This window comes from Labrus mixtus, chromosome 18 (genome assembly GCF_963584025.1).
Source record: "Labrus mixtus chromosome 18, fLabMix1.1, whole genome shotgun sequence".
In the NCBI taxonomy this organism is placed as follows: domain Eukaryota; kingdom Metazoa; phylum Chordata; class Actinopteri; order Labriformes; family Labridae; genus Labrus; species Labrus mixtus.
The window spans coordinates 4,147,486-4,165,989 of record NC_083629.1 but is presented as its reverse complement, the minus strand read 5'-3'; the positions used below and the strand labels follow the sequence as shown (position 1 = coordinate 4,165,989).

Below are 18,504 nucleotides of genomic sequence, written 5' to 3'. Positions count from 1 at the left end.
CGGTCAAACCAAATCGTTTGTTTAAGTAAAGTGAGGAAACATGGACAAAGAGACTTCGCAGGTCGGGTACTTAAAAGTATCCTAACAAAGGCTTGGGCTTCACAGTCCAATGGAGCTCAATGACTGACTGGTGGTCTCTGTCTGTCTGACTTTTCCACAATGGGGTGAAAGCATGAAGTTCATTTAGTTTGTTTTAGAATGCCAAGGAGTCCGGTTTGAACTGGTTGAGTTACATTTTGTAATCTTATGGTTGTCTAGCGGTCTCTGTCTGTCTTTTCCACCATGTGGATGAGGTGACAAGGCTAAACCGGTTCATACGTGGAAAGGAGGCCGGTTTCAGCTGGCTGCGTTGCCGTGGTAACAAGCTCTCTATAAATACAGTCGGAATCTCTTCACCGGCTTCCACTCTGGTTTCATTCCCGGCAGAGAGACGCTCACCTCCAGCAGCAGACTTCATCGTGAAGGGCCGCTGCTTTATTTTTTCACCCCAGCATTCGAGTCTAATGGACAAACTCTTTGTAAATGCTTTTTAAGGTAAGCAAATAAATCACTTTAGCGTTAATAGTTAATATGTGGTCGGTGTTTTACATTGGTTGGTTAGCTTACAACCAGCTAGCTAACGGTTATTATATCACGTTGGTAAGAAAACTTTCCTTACGTTTATCCGTTTCAGAAAATGTTTAGATTTATTGACCTAGGTATGTAACGTTTTCCTGAATACAGTTTGGATCAGTGTATAGAGTAGGATAACTACGTTTACCGTTTACTTTAAATGCTAAAACGCCTCATGGCATTAAGAGCGGAACCGGCGTATTGAGAGGCGCATCATCCGCTAGTCTCTGATTGGTTCATTCTCCTTCCATTCTTTACAAGCTGGAGGCGGAGTGTCATCGCGGTTGGATTAAACCATGAGTGGGCGGGACTTAAACACTTGGTTCTTTCAATGACTTTCTGTGGTGTCAAGTTGTCACACCATAGAATAAAATGGAGCGTCGTTAATGTGTGCAAGCCCTGTGTGTGTCTTGAAGTCAATTCTAATGGTTTAATAGCATTATTCATAACTTTTGTGATTTTCATACAATATTTTAAATGAATTTAGTCCGTAGATTGCATTTTCATTGATAGTTTTGTGACATCTTACCTAACTCAGCTTTTCCTTTTGTTTGTATGCAACAAAATTGTATTTTATTTATATATATATATATATATATATATATATATTTATTATTATATTTTTTTTCTATAATAGAAATCCTGCTCTTGTTTACAGAATCACCACTCTAGGAAGACACACACTGCAGGCCCAGGCCTAGAGTCTTATTTGAAGGGATTTAACTTCACTGGTGAACCGCCTTGGCTCCTCTGCACCTGAGTTACAACAACAATAATTCCATCTCTTTCATATCCAAGTAAGTTTGTTTGCTTTTTTTTTTTTTCATTTTTAGATAGTACATACAAAATTATCCTGCAATAAAGTACTTTGAGAGATACTCACTTGCACGTTTTGTGACTTTTCCATGAGTGGGGAATAAAATAGACATTAGTAATCAAGGACACAAGACACTGTTTCCTCACTACACAACACAATTTCAACATGCCCCCCCTCTCTCTCTTCCAGTTTACTAGTGAAGTGAAACGTGAAAGGACTTCTTGTGACCATGAACACAACCACTCCCACTGAGTTTGAATTCTCGTTCCTGGAGGAGGGTTTCTCTGCCAAGGATATTGTTGATCAAAAGATCAACGAGACGTCCATGACGGTAAATATTCATTGCTGTCCTTGATTAAGGGATACACAGACTGCCCCATTTGTTGTTGATGCAACAGAAAGCAAGTTGTGTAACTGAAAGCCAACACTCCTAGTCTGATTTCTGCTGTTGAATAGTCTCAGTTGGATTCTCTCTAATTGTATTCTGCTTCTCTTAAACAAATATGTCCCTTATTCCTCCATCTATTCCAATACAGGATGACAGAGACGCCTTCTACATCTGTGACCTAGGGGATGTGCTAAAGAAGCAACTGCGCTGGGTGAGAGCCCTGCCTCGAGTCACTCCTTTCTATGCTGTCAAATGCAACGACAGCCGGGCTGTTGTCATGACACTGGCATCCCTGGGAACTGGCTTTGACTGTGCAAGCAAGGTGTGTATTGGAAAGTGTCCATAGCACTAGATGTTCTCAGGCTTACACAATACAAAACTCTCTTAATGATGAGCTGAAATTGCATTGGCAGCTTGTGTTTTTAAGTTAGCACTTTTTTGCTGACTTGTTGGCTTTGTCTCTTTCTAGACAGAGATTCAGCTGGTTCAGTCTCTGGGAGTGGATCCAAGCAGAATCATTTATGCCAACCCCTGCAAGCAAGTTTCCCAGATCAAGTATGCGTCCGCCCATGGCGTTCAGATGATGACCTTTGATAGCGAAGTGGAACTGATGAAAGTGGCACGCTGTCATGACAGTGCCAAGTAAGACTTTTTTCCCTCCCCTTTTTTTTTTTTTTAACCGTCAAGGCTTTATCAGTATCTGCTTTCTTTTTCTCTCTAAATGTTTGTCCTCTTCACTAACTGTTTGTTCTCCCTCCTCAGGCTGGTCCTTCGTATTGCTACAGATGACTCAAAGGCAGTGTGTCGACTGAGTGTGAAGTTTGGAGCTACACTCAAAGCTTGTCGAGGTCTTCTGGAGCGGGCCAAAGAACTGGGGCTGGATGTGATTGGCGTCAGCTTCCATGTCGGCAGTGGCTGCACTGATCCCGAGACCTACACCCAGGCTATCGCTGATGCCCGCTGTGTTTTCGATATTGGGGTAAGTTTTTGAGTGAATTCATATCTGTGACGTCGAGTTGCATAAAGGTTTTCACAGAATAATAAACCTGAAAAAAATTCTTAACTAGGATGAGCTGGGCTTCAACATGGATCTCCTGGACATTGGAGGTGGTTTTCCTGGTTCAGAGGACACTGAACTCAAATTTGAAGAGGTACCCAGCATTTTTTTTTAAATTAGTGTTCCAAGCACTAATTATTTGAATTTGTTTGTTTTAATAGCACAAGGCTAGTGAGTTTTTATCAGATGGACTGATATTAACCTGTTGGTTACTTTTTTTCTTGCTAGATCACAGCAGTGATTACTCCGGCCCTGGACAAGTATTTTCCTTCTGACACTGGTATCAAGATCATTGCTGAGCCCGGGCGCTATTACGTTGCCTCCGCTTACACATTAGTTGTGAACATCATTGCCAAGAAGGTCATCATGGATGACGAGTCTGCTTCTGATGGTAAAGATCTTCATTGGAAAAGGAGTGTCATTTTGAAATGAGGTTTATTCTAAGAATAGCTAGTAACAAAACATGTGCTTCCTTCACAGAAGAGGACGAAGGGACCAGTGACAGGACTCTGATGTACTACGTCAATGATGGAGTGTATGGATCCTTCAACTGTATTCTCTATGACCACGCTCACTGCTTGCCAACACTACATAAGGTAAGGTTATGTTTTAAGAATGTAAATGGCATTAATGTTTTTCATCGTGAAAGTTGGTGAGAAAGGGGATATGACTGGCGGTGACTTTAACAGTATGTCTTTTTAATCCGTCTTAATCCTTACAGAAGCCAAAGCCGGATGAGGCCATGTATCCCTGCAGTATCTGGGGCCCAACATGCGATGGCCTGGATCGCATTGTTGAGCAGTGCAGCCTGCCTGACATGCAGGTGGGTGACTGGCTGGTCTTCGAGAACATGGGTGCTTACACCGTGGCCGCCTCCTCCACCTTCAACGGCTTCCAAAGACCTGACATCCACTACGTCATGTCTCGCACTGCTTGGTAAGTGAAGATCACGGACACCGAAAGTAGTTAAAGCTACTTCTGACAAAGTAATGAGAGCGGTACAGTTTAAAGGTTTCAGTATACTAGTCAAATACCCCCTCTGAAACAGGAATATCTTTCTCCTCCTCATCCCCAACAATACCAAACAACCTTTTTCCCCAATCTTTGAGCAACTAGCATTAGCTTGTGAGATTGCACTCAAGCCTTTTGAGTGCAGGTAGATTTGAAGAATCTAGAAAGGCCGCAAAGCCGTCCAATGGTAGACAATCTAACTTTTTGTTTTTGTTATCTACAGGCAACAAGTACAGCAGATCTGTTCCCAAGGCATGCCAGCTCCTGCGGAGGAGTCCAGCTTGTTCGAAGTGCCCGCCTGCTGTGGCAGAGAGAGCAGCTTGGAGATGCCTACAAAGCCCTTCCAGGCTCATGTGGTTTAAATGAGTACTGTACATCACACGACAGTTATCAACATCTTGCATCTTTTTGTTATTATTTACTGGAGAAGTTTCTGTTTCCTTTTTTATTCTATTTTTTTCTTCTCCCCATATGTAAACCGTGACATTTCAAGGCCAGTTACTTGACAGGAGAATGAGAGGGGCATGTTGTTGCACACATTTCTGTGTTCTGTATGGAAGCTTTGGATCAACCCTCAAAGTGATGAGGCTGGATCACACTCTTTAGTGTTCTAGGCGGAGGGTTACAGGGCGACTCTGTACTTGAACGTTTTACTGAAGTCTCTTTTTGGAGTCCGACTGTAAGACCTAGAGTACTGTAGTTTATGAAAATCACATGTTCTGAACCAGGAACTGTTTCTTTGTAAAAAAAAATTAAAAATCACAACTACTTTGCTGAAGGGTTCCCTTCACCATAAGACTCACGACACTTGAAACTGTAGCAATAGTCCAAGTGGTGAAGGGTTCGTCATGCTAATCATTTAATACTATTGAGCAGAATAGTAGAAAATTCCTACTGTGAGGGTGATTTAACAGTGAACTCTTCTACAGCCCTGTTAACAGCAGAAGTGGTTGGTAACTGCAAAGAGGTGGTCGAGGGTTGATTTTATTCCTCAAAAAATGGCTGCTATGTTTTATTTATATTTTCCATGATCTCAGCTTCTGTACAGAACCCCTCAAGTGTTAATCTTGAAGATGTTAAGGAGAAAAATATTTATTCTTTCTACTGATATTAACCGTTGTACTATTGAGTGTTTTATTTTGTAAATGCCTGTCTACTGGGTATTCACAGAACCAATGCAACATTTGACTATGTATTAGTACAAACAGAAACTTGTGAACATGCATGCATAGTGTAACTCTGTATTAATGTGGTTGCAGCATTTGAGTCAACTTTAAGCACATGTAGTTCATATCAAGCATGTGAATCTTTCCTAATGAGACGCCACAGCTGCTCCAATAACTGAATCTTCAAGATTAACACTTTATAAAAAGAAGAAAAAAAACAAAAAACAGGGACTCAAGAAGCAGATTGCACCTCTCCTCTTCTCCTTATTTTATTTTGTCTTTATTTTTTTTGTAACTTGTAGAAGGCAAGAAGTCTGTTCGTGATAATAATAAGGAGCAGTGTTTAACCACATGTTTGAAATGGATACGAAAGAGACGGGATTGCAATGTCATAACGCTTTCCTATGGAAACTTTTTGGAGTTTTGTATTTTTTTAATAAATAAAACATTAGGTGCAGAGCCGAATTATTGCTGTTGTGTTTTTTTTTTTACATGGGGCAGAATTTCAAGAAGACGCTCTTGTAAGCACGATGTCCCACAGTAGGAACTGGTTTAAACATTTCTGCCTGAACTGTTACAGTGTGACTAGAGTTCTGTGTTACATAAACACTGTTGAACATTGTGTAGATTTTTATTTTATTTTATTTACACCAGTGTACCATTATTTTATTGAAAAAGCTTCCTGACATTTCTAGATTACTAAAAACATTCTTGTCTATTCATAAGCATACACCATCCATTTTATAATACAGGAAAAAACACAACCAACCATCTGGCTTCAAAGCAACACAATCAGAGGTGGGGGAAATGAGATTGTCCACTCATCAGATGCTGTTCATATGCCTAACATCATCCTGACCCAAAACAGAAGGATTGTTGAAAGGTTCCCTTTTCTTTTTTTTTTTAACCTAAGCATCCCCCATAAATAAAAGAAAACATTTGACAGTGTAAAGTCCTTTATGAAGCATCAGCCAAAAAATCGTCTCTTTTAAAGACAAATAATATACCATTATCAAATACAAAAGAAAAGAAATATCAGATAAAGTTAAAAGCAGCAAAAAACAAAACTACCCGTCCTTTCATGATCTGTTTAGTTCGAGTGTCTGACACAACCTGAAGGCTATTTGGTTAGAAATGTAAAACTGATAAGCTTGTTTACGACTGCCAACACGCACAAATATCAATATTTACAGAGCAAAAGTAAAGGAGGTAAAAGGTGTCATACAACACATACTGTATGTTCAACCTGTATAGGTTTTGTCCCATTCATTAATTGTTTTCAAATTTTGATAAGGGAGAAACGTAGGTTAAGAGTCTCATGATACAGCAGCAGATTTTAAGTAAATTGTATTTTATGGTCAGACAGAAGCAATACTCTGCACAAACAGTGTTTAGTGACACTCACTAGTAAACCTGTAGTAACCTGTAGGTTAGATGAGACTTCATCCATCTGCCACACATCAAGGATGATGCTGGTCAATTTAGCTTAGCATAGCATAGCTTAGCTTAGCATGAAGACAGAAGAAAATGTACAATGGTAACAGAATCTGCCTGCTCGTAACAAAGCTGAGTTATCAACACACACAATAATTCAATTGCAGTTTAAAAACACAATTGTACATCTGTATAGAACAAAATATTAGAAATCTGATTTTGTTTCCATTTAAAATTCCAGAATTGAGATGCAGTGTTGAGAATAAAGTTGAAATGTCAAGAATATTACCTTTATGAAAAAAAGCACAAAGGTCAACAATGAAGTCAGATTGTTGAGAATGAGGGAGGATTGTCTAGACAGAGGTAGAGAACAAATAGTGGGAATAGAGTTGAATGTTGTTAATAAAGATGAAATATTGAGCCAAAATGTTGAGAATTAATTCAAATGTGGAGAATGAGATGAAACATGAAGAGCTGAAAGTTTTAACAATAAAGTCAAAATGACATGGATAAATCCAATGTTGAGAATGAAGTTAAATGTTGAAGAAAAAAAAAGTAAAAACTGATGAGAACAGAGATGAAAAACTCCAAATAAATTGAGGCTAAACTAAAGGAAGGACGATTGTTTTTCTTTCTGCTCTTCATTTAACAAAATGCTTTCTTTTCAGATTTTACTTCTCTCCTGTCTGGCTCGTATACTTCAATATTCTCCACATTTCAATGATTTGTATTTCAATTTGAAATGTTTTGTCATTAATTCAGCTGTGTGCATGTGAGATTATGATTTCACCACAGCGATGCCTCTCTGCTCATAATGTTTCCGGATGTACTCGGTTATGGCCCTCTCATTATTGATCTCTTTTCTGAACACCATGATGTAACACTTTGGGGCCAAGTGAAGGAAGAGGATGCTGTAGCCAAAAACGAGAATGGCTGCACTATGTATGGCTCTTTTGTACTTCCCAAAGTTGCTGATATAAATGGGGATGAAGAGGATCCAAACGATCAGAAACAGCATCATACTCATGGAGACAAGACTTGCATTTTTGTACAAATCGGGCAACTTTTTGCCTTTGAATGCGAACAAAAAACAAATGAGGGCCAGGAAAGAGTTGTAGCACAACATGGCTATGAAGAACAATTTGGAGCCTTTGGTACACTGCTTCAGGATGGTATTCACCAATATCATTTCATCTGTACTGGGGGGGTAGAAGTATAACCATGGCACACCATCCATGTTATAATACAGGAAATATTAAAAGTAACATTACAGAAGTTATAGTTAAATGGACCTGACTCAGTTAAAACTGGTTTACAGCACATTAAAAACAAAGATCACATCAGACAGAAAAACACAACCAACCATCTGGCTTCAAAGCAACACAATCAGAGGTGGGGGAAATGAGATTGTCCACTCATCAGATGCTGTTCATATGCCTAACATCATCCTGACCCAAAACAGAAGGATTGTTGGAAGGTTCCCTTTTCTTTTTTTTTTTAACCTAAGCATCCCCCATAAATAAAAGAAAACATTTGACAGTGTAAAGTCCTTTATGAAGCATCAGCCAAAAAATCTTCTCTTTTAAAGACAAATAATATACCATTATCAAATACAAAAGAAAAGAAATATCAGATAAAGTTAAAAGCAGCAAATAACAAAACTAGCCGTCCTTTCATGATCTGTTTAGTTCGAGTGTCTGACACAACCTGAAGGCTATTTGGTTAGAAATGTAAAACTGATAAGCTTGTTTACGACTGCCAACACGCACAAATATCAATATTTACAGAGCAAAAGTAAAGGAGGTAAAAGGTGTCATACAACACATACTGTATGTTCAACCTGTATAGGTTTTGTCCCATTCATTAATTGTTTTCAAATTTTGATAAGGGAGAAACGTAGGTTAAGAGTCTCATGATACAGCAGCAGATTTTAAGTAAATTGTATTTTATGATCAGACAGAAGCAATACTCTGCACAAACAGTGTTTAGTGACACTCACTAGTAAACCTGTAGTAACCTGTAGGTTAGATGAGACTTCATCCATCTGCCACACATCAAGGATGATGCTGGTCAATTTAGCTTAGCATAGCATAGCTTAGCTTAGCATGAAGACAGAAAAAAATGTACAATGGTAACAGAATCTGCCTGCTTGTAACAAAGCTGAGTTATCTACACACACAATAATTCAATTGCAGTTTAAAAACACAATTGTACATCTGTATAGAACAAAATATTAGAAATCTGATTTTGTTTCCATTTAAAATTCCAGAATTGAGATGCAGTGTTGAGAATAAAGTTGAAATGTCAAGAATATTACCTTTATGAAAAAAAGCACAAAGGTCAACAATGAAGTCAGATTGTTGAGAATGAGGGAGGATTGTCTAGACAGAGGTAGAGAACAAATAGTGGGAATAGAGTTGAATGTTGTTAATAAAGATGAAATATTGAGCCAAAATGTTGAGAATTAATTCAAATGTGGAGAATGAGATGAAACATGAAGAGCTGAAAGTTTTAACAATAAAGTCAAAATGACATGGATAAATCCAATGTTGAGAATGAAGTTAAATGTTGAAGAAAAAAAAAGTAAAAACTGATGAGAACAGAGATGAAAAACTCCAAATAAATTGAGGCTAAACTAAAGGAAGGACGATTGTTTTTCTTTCTGCTCTTCATTTAACAAAATGCTTTCTTTTCAGATTTTACTTCTCTCCTGTCTGGCTCGTATACTTCAATATTCTCCACATTTCAATGATTTGTATTTCAATTTGAAATGTTTTGTCATTAATTCAGCTGTGTGCATGTGAGATTATGATTTCACCACAGCGATGCCTCTCTGCTCATAATGTTTCCGGATGTACTCGGTTATGGCCCTCTCATTATTGATCTCTTTTCTGAACACCATGATGTAACACTTTGGGGCCAAGTGAAGGAAGAGGATGCTGTAGCCAAAAACGAGAATGGCTGCACTATGTATGGCTCTTTTGTACTTCCCAAAGTTGCTGATATAAATGGGGATGAAGAGGATCCAAACGATCAGAAACAGCATCATACTCATGGAGACAAGACTTGCATTTTTGTACAAATCGGGCAACTTTTTGCCTTTGAATGCGAACAAAAAACAAATGAGGGCCAGGAAAGAGTTGTAGCACAACATGGCTATGAAGAACAATTTGGAGCCTTTGGTACACTGCTTCAGGATGGTATTCACCAATATCATTTCATCTGTACTGGGGGGGTAGAAGTATAACCATGGCACACCATCCATGTTATAATACAGGAAATATTAAAAGTAACATTACAGAAGTTATAGTTAAATGGACCTGACTCAGTTAAAACTGGTTTACAGCACATTAAAAACAAAGATCACATCAGACAGAAAAACACAACCAACCATCTGGCTTCAAAGCAACACAATCAGAGGTGGGGGAAATGAGATTGTCCACTCATCAGATGCTGTTCATATGCCTAACATCATCCTGACCCAAAACAGAAGGATTGTTGGAAGGTTCCCTTTTCTTTTTTTTTTTAACCTAAGCATCCCCCATAAATAAAAGAAAACATTTGACAGTGTAAAGTCCTTTATGAAGCATCAGCCAAAAAATCGTCTCTTTTAAAGACAAATAATATACCATTATCAAATACAAAAGAAAAGAAATATCAGATAAAGTTAAAAGCAGCAAATAACAAAACTACCCGTCCTTTCATGATCTGTTTAGTTCGAGTGTCTGACACAACCTGAAGGCTATTTGGTTAGAAATGTAAAACTGATAAGCTTGTTTACGACTGCCAACACGCACAAATATCAATATTTACAGAGCAAAAGTAAAGGAGGTAAAAGGTGTCATACAACACATACTGTATGTTCAACCTGTATAGGTTTTGTCCCATTCATTAATTGTTTTCAAATTTTGATAAGGGAGAAACGTAGGTTAAGAGTCTCATGATACAGCAGCAGATTTTAAGTAAATTGTATTTTATGATCAGACAGAAGCAATACTCTGCACAAACAGTGTTTAGTGACACTCACTAGTAAACCTGTAGTAACCTGTAGGTTAGATGAGACTTCATCCATCTGCCACACATCAAGGATGATGCTGGTCAATTTAGCTTAGCATAGCATAGCTTAGCTTAGCATGAAGACAGAAAAAAATGTACAATGGTAACAGAATCTGCCTGCTCGTAACAAAGCTGAGTTATCTACACACACAATAATTCAATTGCAGTTTAAAAACACAATTGTACATCTGTATAGAACAAAATATTAGAAATCTGATTTTGTTTCCATTTAAAATTCCAGAATTGAGATGCAGTGTTGAGAATAAAGTTGAAATGTCAAGAATATTACCTTTATGAAAAAAAGCACAAAGGTCAACAATGAAGTCAGATTGTTGAGAATGAGGGAGGATTGTCTAGACAGAGGTAGAGAACAAATAGTGGGAATAGAGTTGAATGTTGTTAATAAAGATGAAATATTGAGCCAAAATGTTGAGAATTAATTCAAATGTGGAGAATGAGATGAAACATGAAGAGCTGAAAGTTTTAACAATAAAGTCAAAATGACATGGATAAATCCAATGTTGAGAATGAAGTTAAATGTTGAAGAAAAAAAAAGAAAAAACTGACGAGAACAGAGATGAAAAACTCCAAATTTCTGCTCTTCATTTAACAAAATGCTTTCTTTTCAGATTTTACTTCTCTCCTGTCTGGCTCGTATACTTCAATATTCTCCACATTTCAATGATTTGTATTTCAATTTGAAATGTTTTGTCATTAATTCAGCTGTGTGCATGTGAGATTATGATTTCACCACAGCGATGCCTCTCTGCTCATAATGTTTCCGGATGTACTCGGTTATGGCCCTCTCATTATTGATCTCTTTTCTGAACACCATGATGTAACACTTTGGGGCCAAGTGAAGGAAGAGGATGCTGTAGCCAAAAACGAGAATGGCTGCACTCTGTATGGCTCTTTTGTACTTCCCAAAGTTGCTGATATAAATGGGGATGAAGAGGATCCAAACGATCAGAAACAGCATCATACTCATGGAGACAAGACTTGCATTTTTGTACAAATCGGGCAACTTTTTGCCTTTGAATGCGAACAAAAAACAAATGAGGGCCAGGAAAGAGTTGTAGCACAACATGGCTATGAAGAACAATTTGGAGCCTTTGGTACACTGCTTCAGGATGGTATTCACCAATATAATTTCATCTGTACTGGGGGGGTAGAAGTATAACCATGGCACACACAGCGCCAACTGGACCCCAGGGACAACGATCACGATCAATGCTGGCTGATTAAGCTTTTTCATCCAGGAGCCTTTGCTCCAATCAAAGTTGAAGCTGAGTAAGATTTGGAGCAGGTTGGCCAGAATGCAGGAGATGCAGAGGGAGCAGGAAATGCCAAACAAAGGCAGACCTAACCTGCAGGAGGCTTTAGTGGGTTCTACTATGAAGCTAAAAATCAGGCAGAAGCAGGCCAGCAAGGAGAGAAGCTCCAAGAAACACAAGTAACCGCCAACAGCCTTCACAATGGGAGTTCTACGATAGATAGTAAACAGAACAGCAAACACAACGATGACGAGGATCCCGAAGACTGCCAAGCAACTCAGAATGATGATGAAGGCGTTGGACCAGAGAAGGAATTCAACGGTTTTGTCCAAACAGGTATCCTTCAGTGGAGAGGAATACCTCTCCACACCACACTTTTCACACTTCGAACCTACAGAGATAAAGACATGCACATTTCACTGCATGAGAAAAGGACAAACATGTTGGTGTTGTTTCATATCTTTTAATTAAATAACTCTCTTGTGAGGGGAACTTTCTGCTTGCGCTGATTTTGGCACCCCCAGTGGAAAAAACCTATCCCCTTGTTTTTTTTTCTAACTTTGTCTGCTTTCTTTTTACAGCCAATCGATAATAAAGTGTATCATATTGTGTGATATTATACTGTATCAAATGGTAAATGGACTGGAGCTTGTACAGCTCTTTCTAGTCTTCTGACGACTCAAATCGCTTTTTACACCGCAGGTCACACCCACACATTCACACACTGATGGCAGAGGCTGCTGAGTAAAGAGACCATCAGAAGTAACTAATCCCATTCACACACATTCATACTCTGCTGGAGCAGCGGGAGCAATACAGGGTTAAGTGTCTTGCCCAAGGGCGCATCTGACTTGTGCCTCAGGAGCTGGAATTGAACCCCCAACCTTACAGTTGAGACGACCGACTCTACCAACTGAGCCACGGCCGCCCCCATACTGTATTATACCGTATAGTACCAAACTGTACCGTGCCTTATGGTATCGTATTATACCGTACCGTGACACATCATATATAGTATCATATTGTTCCATACTACCATGCCGTATGATATTGAACTACTGTATGATATTATGTGGTATCGTAGCTATGAGCATCAAACAGAACCTGTGTTCCTTCCTGCCGTATTTATAAATTGTTTTTTGCACAACAAACAAAATGAAATCTGCTTTTCAACGTTTAGTTTTCTGCAGACCTTTTCATCCTGTTTGAGGTGAAAAAAAATAAAACATACCATTTCCGGGGGAGAAGTCTCCTTCTGCACACGATTCACAGCTATAACAGCACTTGTGTTTGATTTTCAGCTCCTGTCCTTGTTCACATGTTTTAGAGCAGTTGTAGGCAGTGACCTTTACAAGAGAAAGCAGAATTATTACGCACTGATATTTCTTATTTATTTCCAGGAAACAAATATCAGATTGTGTTTATGATATGACCTTACCAACACATTGCTCATTTTCTCAACAAGTTCAACCGGAAGCTTGATACATTTATTTGGCCAGTACTCTCCGATGGTTTGTATATCTGATGCAGTCATGTTCCAGTAGACAACATCAAATCCTAAACTTATAGGGTCTCCATTGGAGTCGAACTCTATTTGTGTGGTGTCCACAGTAAAGTTGACTTTCTTGATTTCCAAAAGAAGCTGTGAAAACAAACATAAACACAAGCTGATCTGTGTAAAATCAGGACATTTGGTTATATTTGCTTCAACAAGATAGATAATTCAGTAAAAATACTTTGTTTTTGTTTATTTAAATGATGTTTTGTGATCAACTTCACAAGCCCTTCCCTGTGAATTTCAGATAAGTGTACTTATAGTGTAAGAGTTGTCTCGTAACTATAGGTCTACAGGTAACAGTTAATGTAGCTTAGCATGTGGACTGGAAACCAGGAAAAAAAAGCCTGGTCTGAATCTTCAAACATAAACAAAACACGCCCACAGATCCATCAAAAGCTCGGTAATGAACCCATTATGTGAACACAAACCAAAGTGTTTGGTTTACTATTATTTTATTTATCAAGAGGAATTACCAGGAAGCCTTTACAGTTTGTTTGTTATATGGATGAAACACTCATGATAATATCTTAGGAAGTTGTACAGGTGCTAGTATCTTTTTCTACCAGTAGGGGGAGCTAAGATCACTGTTTCTTCTCCAATGATCAGCTAGAGCACCTCTATACACCTCTAACTACTACAACTCTCCTTATTGTTACCAAACAGATAAGAGAAAGTGCCACCCTTCTATCTGTGCAGGCCAACTTTTTTTTTTAACAAAAGTTCCTGTCTTTTTTCCTGTAATGACCACCAACTGTATAAAATAAGTTGATGAACGTCTAGGTTTTTAAAGAGAAGCTCGTTGAACCTGTATTCTTTCAATGGGGGCATCTCTGCTAAAATTGTGTCCGTATGGAAACAAAACAAAAAGGAAATGACTCCACGTCTTACTTGAATTTTACCTCAGTAAATAAAAACAATAAAACATTTTAGTCTCAACCAATAGTCGTTTTACACATCATGCTTTAAGGAAACCTGTCGTTTACAATTTGATAAAGTTGTCTACCAAGAAAGAGATATAGCAATGTTTACATAACTCATCTCAAATTATGGTCACTTCTGGAAGAAACAAAAAAAAATGGCAACTGCCAAATTCAAGGCTTTAAATGGTAGCCCTCCAACACATAAGTAATGCAAAATATGTGAGCGAGATGATTCCATTTTACCTCATAGGCTGTGAAATCGGCACTGCGTCCACAGTGGTGACTGTCACACTTCAGCAGGCGTCTGAGACCCTCAACAACGACTTGAACGGCTAAGTAGGTATTGTATGATGTATCCTGGTCGATGTGATTTGCCAAGCATCTCAGGTCCAGACTTCGGTTGGAGCCTTGTTGACTGTTTTGTATCAAGCAGTTTGCTTCACTGTTCTCCTCAGGTTGTTTAGGACAAAGTGGATTGAGTGTCAGGAAATGCTCCAGGATGGTGTTTGTGGTTCCGTTGAACTTTGAGAGGACGTAGTCTTTAAAACCGGGAACCTTTTTCCTCTTGGAGATGAACCCGAAAACCTGACCTGCCCTCTCAATTCCACGGAGTTTAAAGATACTTTCAGAGGTGGACCAGCTATCACTGGCAATCCAAGTTCTATTGAGGTTGTTTCTAATTGCTTCTTGCATGATGACTTCAACATTGGACAGCTTGGTGAACAGGATGATGGCCTCAGCAGAGGAGTTATAAATGATGCTCCACAGATTGTTGTCGAACCTCGGCTGGTGTTGATCTCGGCTGGTATTTTTTTTATTGGAAAAGTCACCTGGCAGGATTTCAAGAAATTCAACGCAGACATCTTTCATTTCACTGAAGAGGTCGAAAAGGTTATCACTGCCATATTTCCCATACTCATCATCACTTCCTATAATGGCCACAGTTTTCCAGTTAAACTTCCCCACCAGCTCCGCCATGGCCTTTGTCTGATATTCATCGCTTGATATTGTTCGCAGAAAAGTGGGGAACTTCAACTTCCTGCTCAGGAGCTGGGTGGTCGATGTGTAACTAATCTGCAGCAGCATGGAAAAAATAACATTAACGTTGTTCTGCAAGCGGCTTGCAACAATGATGCATTTCAAACCATAAGCAACCCCCCCCCCCCCCACCACTCTCTTATTTTCTTGGAAATTATCGTTCCTTAAGAGTTTAAATGATAATGAAATATCAGATCATCTCTTTTTATACTATTTACAGCTTAAAGACAGAACCCTTTTAACAGCAGCAGTTGAACTTTCCAACAACTTGACTTCAACTTGGGAATATGAAGAATGGAAAGACAGAGTGCAGTTGTAAAAATGACCTTGTGAATTCATGTCTAAATTGGTGCAATATGACTTACTTTATTAAGTTTGCTGGTCAGTTATAACCATTTCATGCAAGCTTTGAGTTTTTCAATGTTTCAGTTATTGCAGAGTGTAAGGTAGAGAAAGAATCATTCTGAAGAACTTAAAAAGACAAACCTGGGTGACTGAGGACAAAGCAACAACCCGTGCGACAGCTATCGACACTTCAGAATGTTTTGCACCAATCACTGCCTTTGTTTTGGTTTGAAAGTTTTCAGATACCAAACAGCTCTTAGGGTCTGACTGATCCTTCAGAAGCTTTAGCGTTGCTTCGATAGCGAAGCTGACGTCTCCACAGGTGTCGTAGATGTCGTATCCGATGGTGATGTTGGGAAGAACCCTCGGTGTCCGCTGGTTTATTTCTCTGATGGCGTATATCATCACCTGACTTTGGAGGAATGTCTGAAGGTCAAACCTGCAAAAAAGCAACCAATTCAATTTCCACAATTTTCCTACCACATCATAGTCGTTTAAGTTGACTTCAAGGAGGCTGTGTACTTACTCGCTGCAGGAGGACGGTCCATGTGTTGTGTTTCTATCAGTTTGTTTGTGAAAAGGGAAAAGTCCTCCGATGATGATGTCCCCAGGAGAGTAGGCATGCAGAACATCACTCCCGCCTGGATGAGTGAAAGACACACACAAAGTTATGAAAAACAAGTGCAAGGACATGGTGGATACACGCAGGAGTAATGTGCATCTGTGCATTCCTGTGTTCCTCTCTCTGCAATATGTAGTGACACCTGGATTACTGCTCTCACGCAACTTCCTCTTGTGAGAGGTCAGATAAATCATTTGCATCCCGAGAACCTGTTTTGATGCAAAACAGTCGCAGATACAAGAAAAAAGATCTCATGAATAGCATGTTGATTTGAATTTTTTAAAACAGATTCAGACACGGTTAAATATAACCCTCTATCTGTTTCTTCTCCAACAAATTTTTTATTTAAAGGTGCAGTATGGAGTTTTGGTGGTGAAATTTGAAAGCTGGAGAAGTGAAACAATTCTATGTTATATTTTCTGAACTGAATACACAAACTTTACTCAAAGAAAACAACTGGGTCCTTTGAACACTGTTTGGAGCTAAAAAGCTACCAGGAGAGATACGGGTTCACTGTTTCAGACCCCCCTCCACAACTTCTCTCGTAGCTTTCTTTCTTCAAACAGTGTTCCAGGGAACACATTGTCCTCTGAGGACAGTTTGTGTATAGAGTTATGAACATATACAACAGAATCTGTACATTTCTCCAACTTTCACATTTCTTTACCAAAACTCCACAGTGCCCCTTTAAAGATAGGGTACAATATGTATAACTTTTACACTGAAATATCAAAATCAATTAATAATTCACTGAACCTGAATGTCAAATATGTTTTTTTGTTGTTGAGTAGACATGAACTCAAATATTTTCAACAGTTATCAAAGGCAGAGAAATCCTTCATGTTATAGCTGTAACAGGAAGTGTCTGACAGTCACGACCATAGACTGTAAAAAGATAGTCCTGACATGTATATCGTGCCCGTGGAAACCACACGGGATATTAGGCCTATATGTCAAAGACTGCTACATACAGAAGTGCACCACAGTGGTGGTCAATTTGCATGATTAGAGTTGATAAAACAACTTGAAGCCTGTCAAAGTACACTAAATAATGTTGATGGATGGTACAATGAGTTCTGTGATATGATGATTTTTGAAATGGAAAAATGTCAACCCAAAAATGTAAATAAATACAAATTTCAGCAGGTAACAAGGTGTTCTAAACCTTACTGGAATTCTCAGCGCCAAAAACTGTGGAATGAACAAAAAGTAGCTGAAAAGAACTTTCTTCAATGTAATGATCCAGATGCAGTACAAAACAGAGCTATTTGTTGTTTTCTGGGCATTCAGAGATTTGTTCCCTCTTTGGCTGCTCAGGGTGACATGTGTTGGATTCCTGGTATAATGAGGAGGAAATGTGACATGATTAGACTGTGGAATCATTTTATTATTATGTCTGATGACAGGATCAACAAGAAAGTTTTTCTCTGGAGTAAAGTTCAGAACTCTCCATGGGCTGCAGAGCTTCATGCTGTTTTTGAAGAAGCGGATTTACAGTTTATCTATAGAAATAATTTATCATGCAGCGTAAATAAGATTAGAAAAAAGTTACTTGTTGTATTCAATGAAAAATGGTTAAATGAAATATTGTTAAAACCTAAATTACGAACATAAGTCCAAATAAAGCATAATTATGATACTGAATTATATGTTAAAGCAAACTTACCAAGAAATAAAAGATCTTTGGTTGCTCAATTAAGGACAGGAATCCTTCCCTTGACACTTGAAGTTGGCAGATTTAAAAATATCCCAGAGGAACAGAGAATTTGTGAACTTTGTGATTTAGGAGAAGTGGAGAGTGAATCTCATTTTATTTTGTATTGTCCCTTTTATGAGGAACTGAGAGTACCTCTTTTTGATGAAATGTTTGCTCGAGACCCTCAAGTGTTTTGGAGTAATGACAATGTCAGGATGGAATGTTTGTTTACTTTCAATGTTTATAAGTTTGCCTCTTTTGTCACTAAAGCCTGGAGGAAACGCCAGGATGGTTTATATTGTTAGTATTGTTTGGCATCTATTTTGGGTTTTTGGTCTGTTTGTGTGTTGTCTGTGTTGTTGTATATTGGTGTCTTGTAAGCCCTTGTGGGCTGGGCATGCTAATGCATGCATGACACAATAATAAAATAAAATTCATTCATTCATTCATACAGAAGTGGGACCTGCTACTTAAAGCTGCCGTACTGTTGCTTTATGTGCTGCTGTGATA

The 18,504-nt window shown here is 38.6% G+C and overlaps 2 protein-coding genes across 2 annotated transcripts; one reads left to right on the top strand and one right to left on the bottom strand.

Annotated features, from left to right (window-relative positions):
* Positions 1–376: 376 nt before the first annotated feature.
* odc1 (ornithine decarboxylase 1) lies at positions 377–5,516 on the top strand. Its single transcript, XM_061062278.1, has 11 exons — positions 377–534; positions 1,271–1,409; positions 1,619–1,760; positions 1,966–2,139; positions 2,287–2,459; positions 2,580–2,796; positions 2,885–2,968; positions 3,103–3,265; positions 3,355–3,470; positions 3,596–3,810; positions 4,109–5,516. Exons 3-11 carry the CDS (start codon positions 1,659–1,661, stop codon positions 4,245–4,247), a joined length of 1,383 nt encoding a protein of 460 aa, XP_060918261.1. The 5' UTR covers positions 377–534; positions 1,271–1,409; positions 1,619–1,658; the 3' UTR covers positions 4,248–5,516.
* A 48-nt stretch (positions 5,517–5,564) lies between these two features.
* LOC132992776 (G-protein coupled receptor family C group 6 member A-like) lies at positions 5,565–16,404 on the bottom strand. The gene is made up of 6 exons (XM_061062277.1): positions 16,203–16,404; positions 15,818–16,115; positions 14,537–15,367; positions 13,254–13,457; positions 13,047–13,161; positions 5,565–12,206 (listed from the first exon to the last, which is right to left on the bottom strand). Exons 1-6 carry the CDS (start codon positions 16,367–16,369, stop codon positions 11,281–11,283), a joined length of 2,541 nt encoding a protein of 846 aa, XP_060918260.1. The 5' UTR covers positions 16,370–16,404; the 3' UTR covers positions 5,565–11,280.
* Between the last annotated feature and the right edge of the window lie 2,100 nt (positions 16,405–18,504).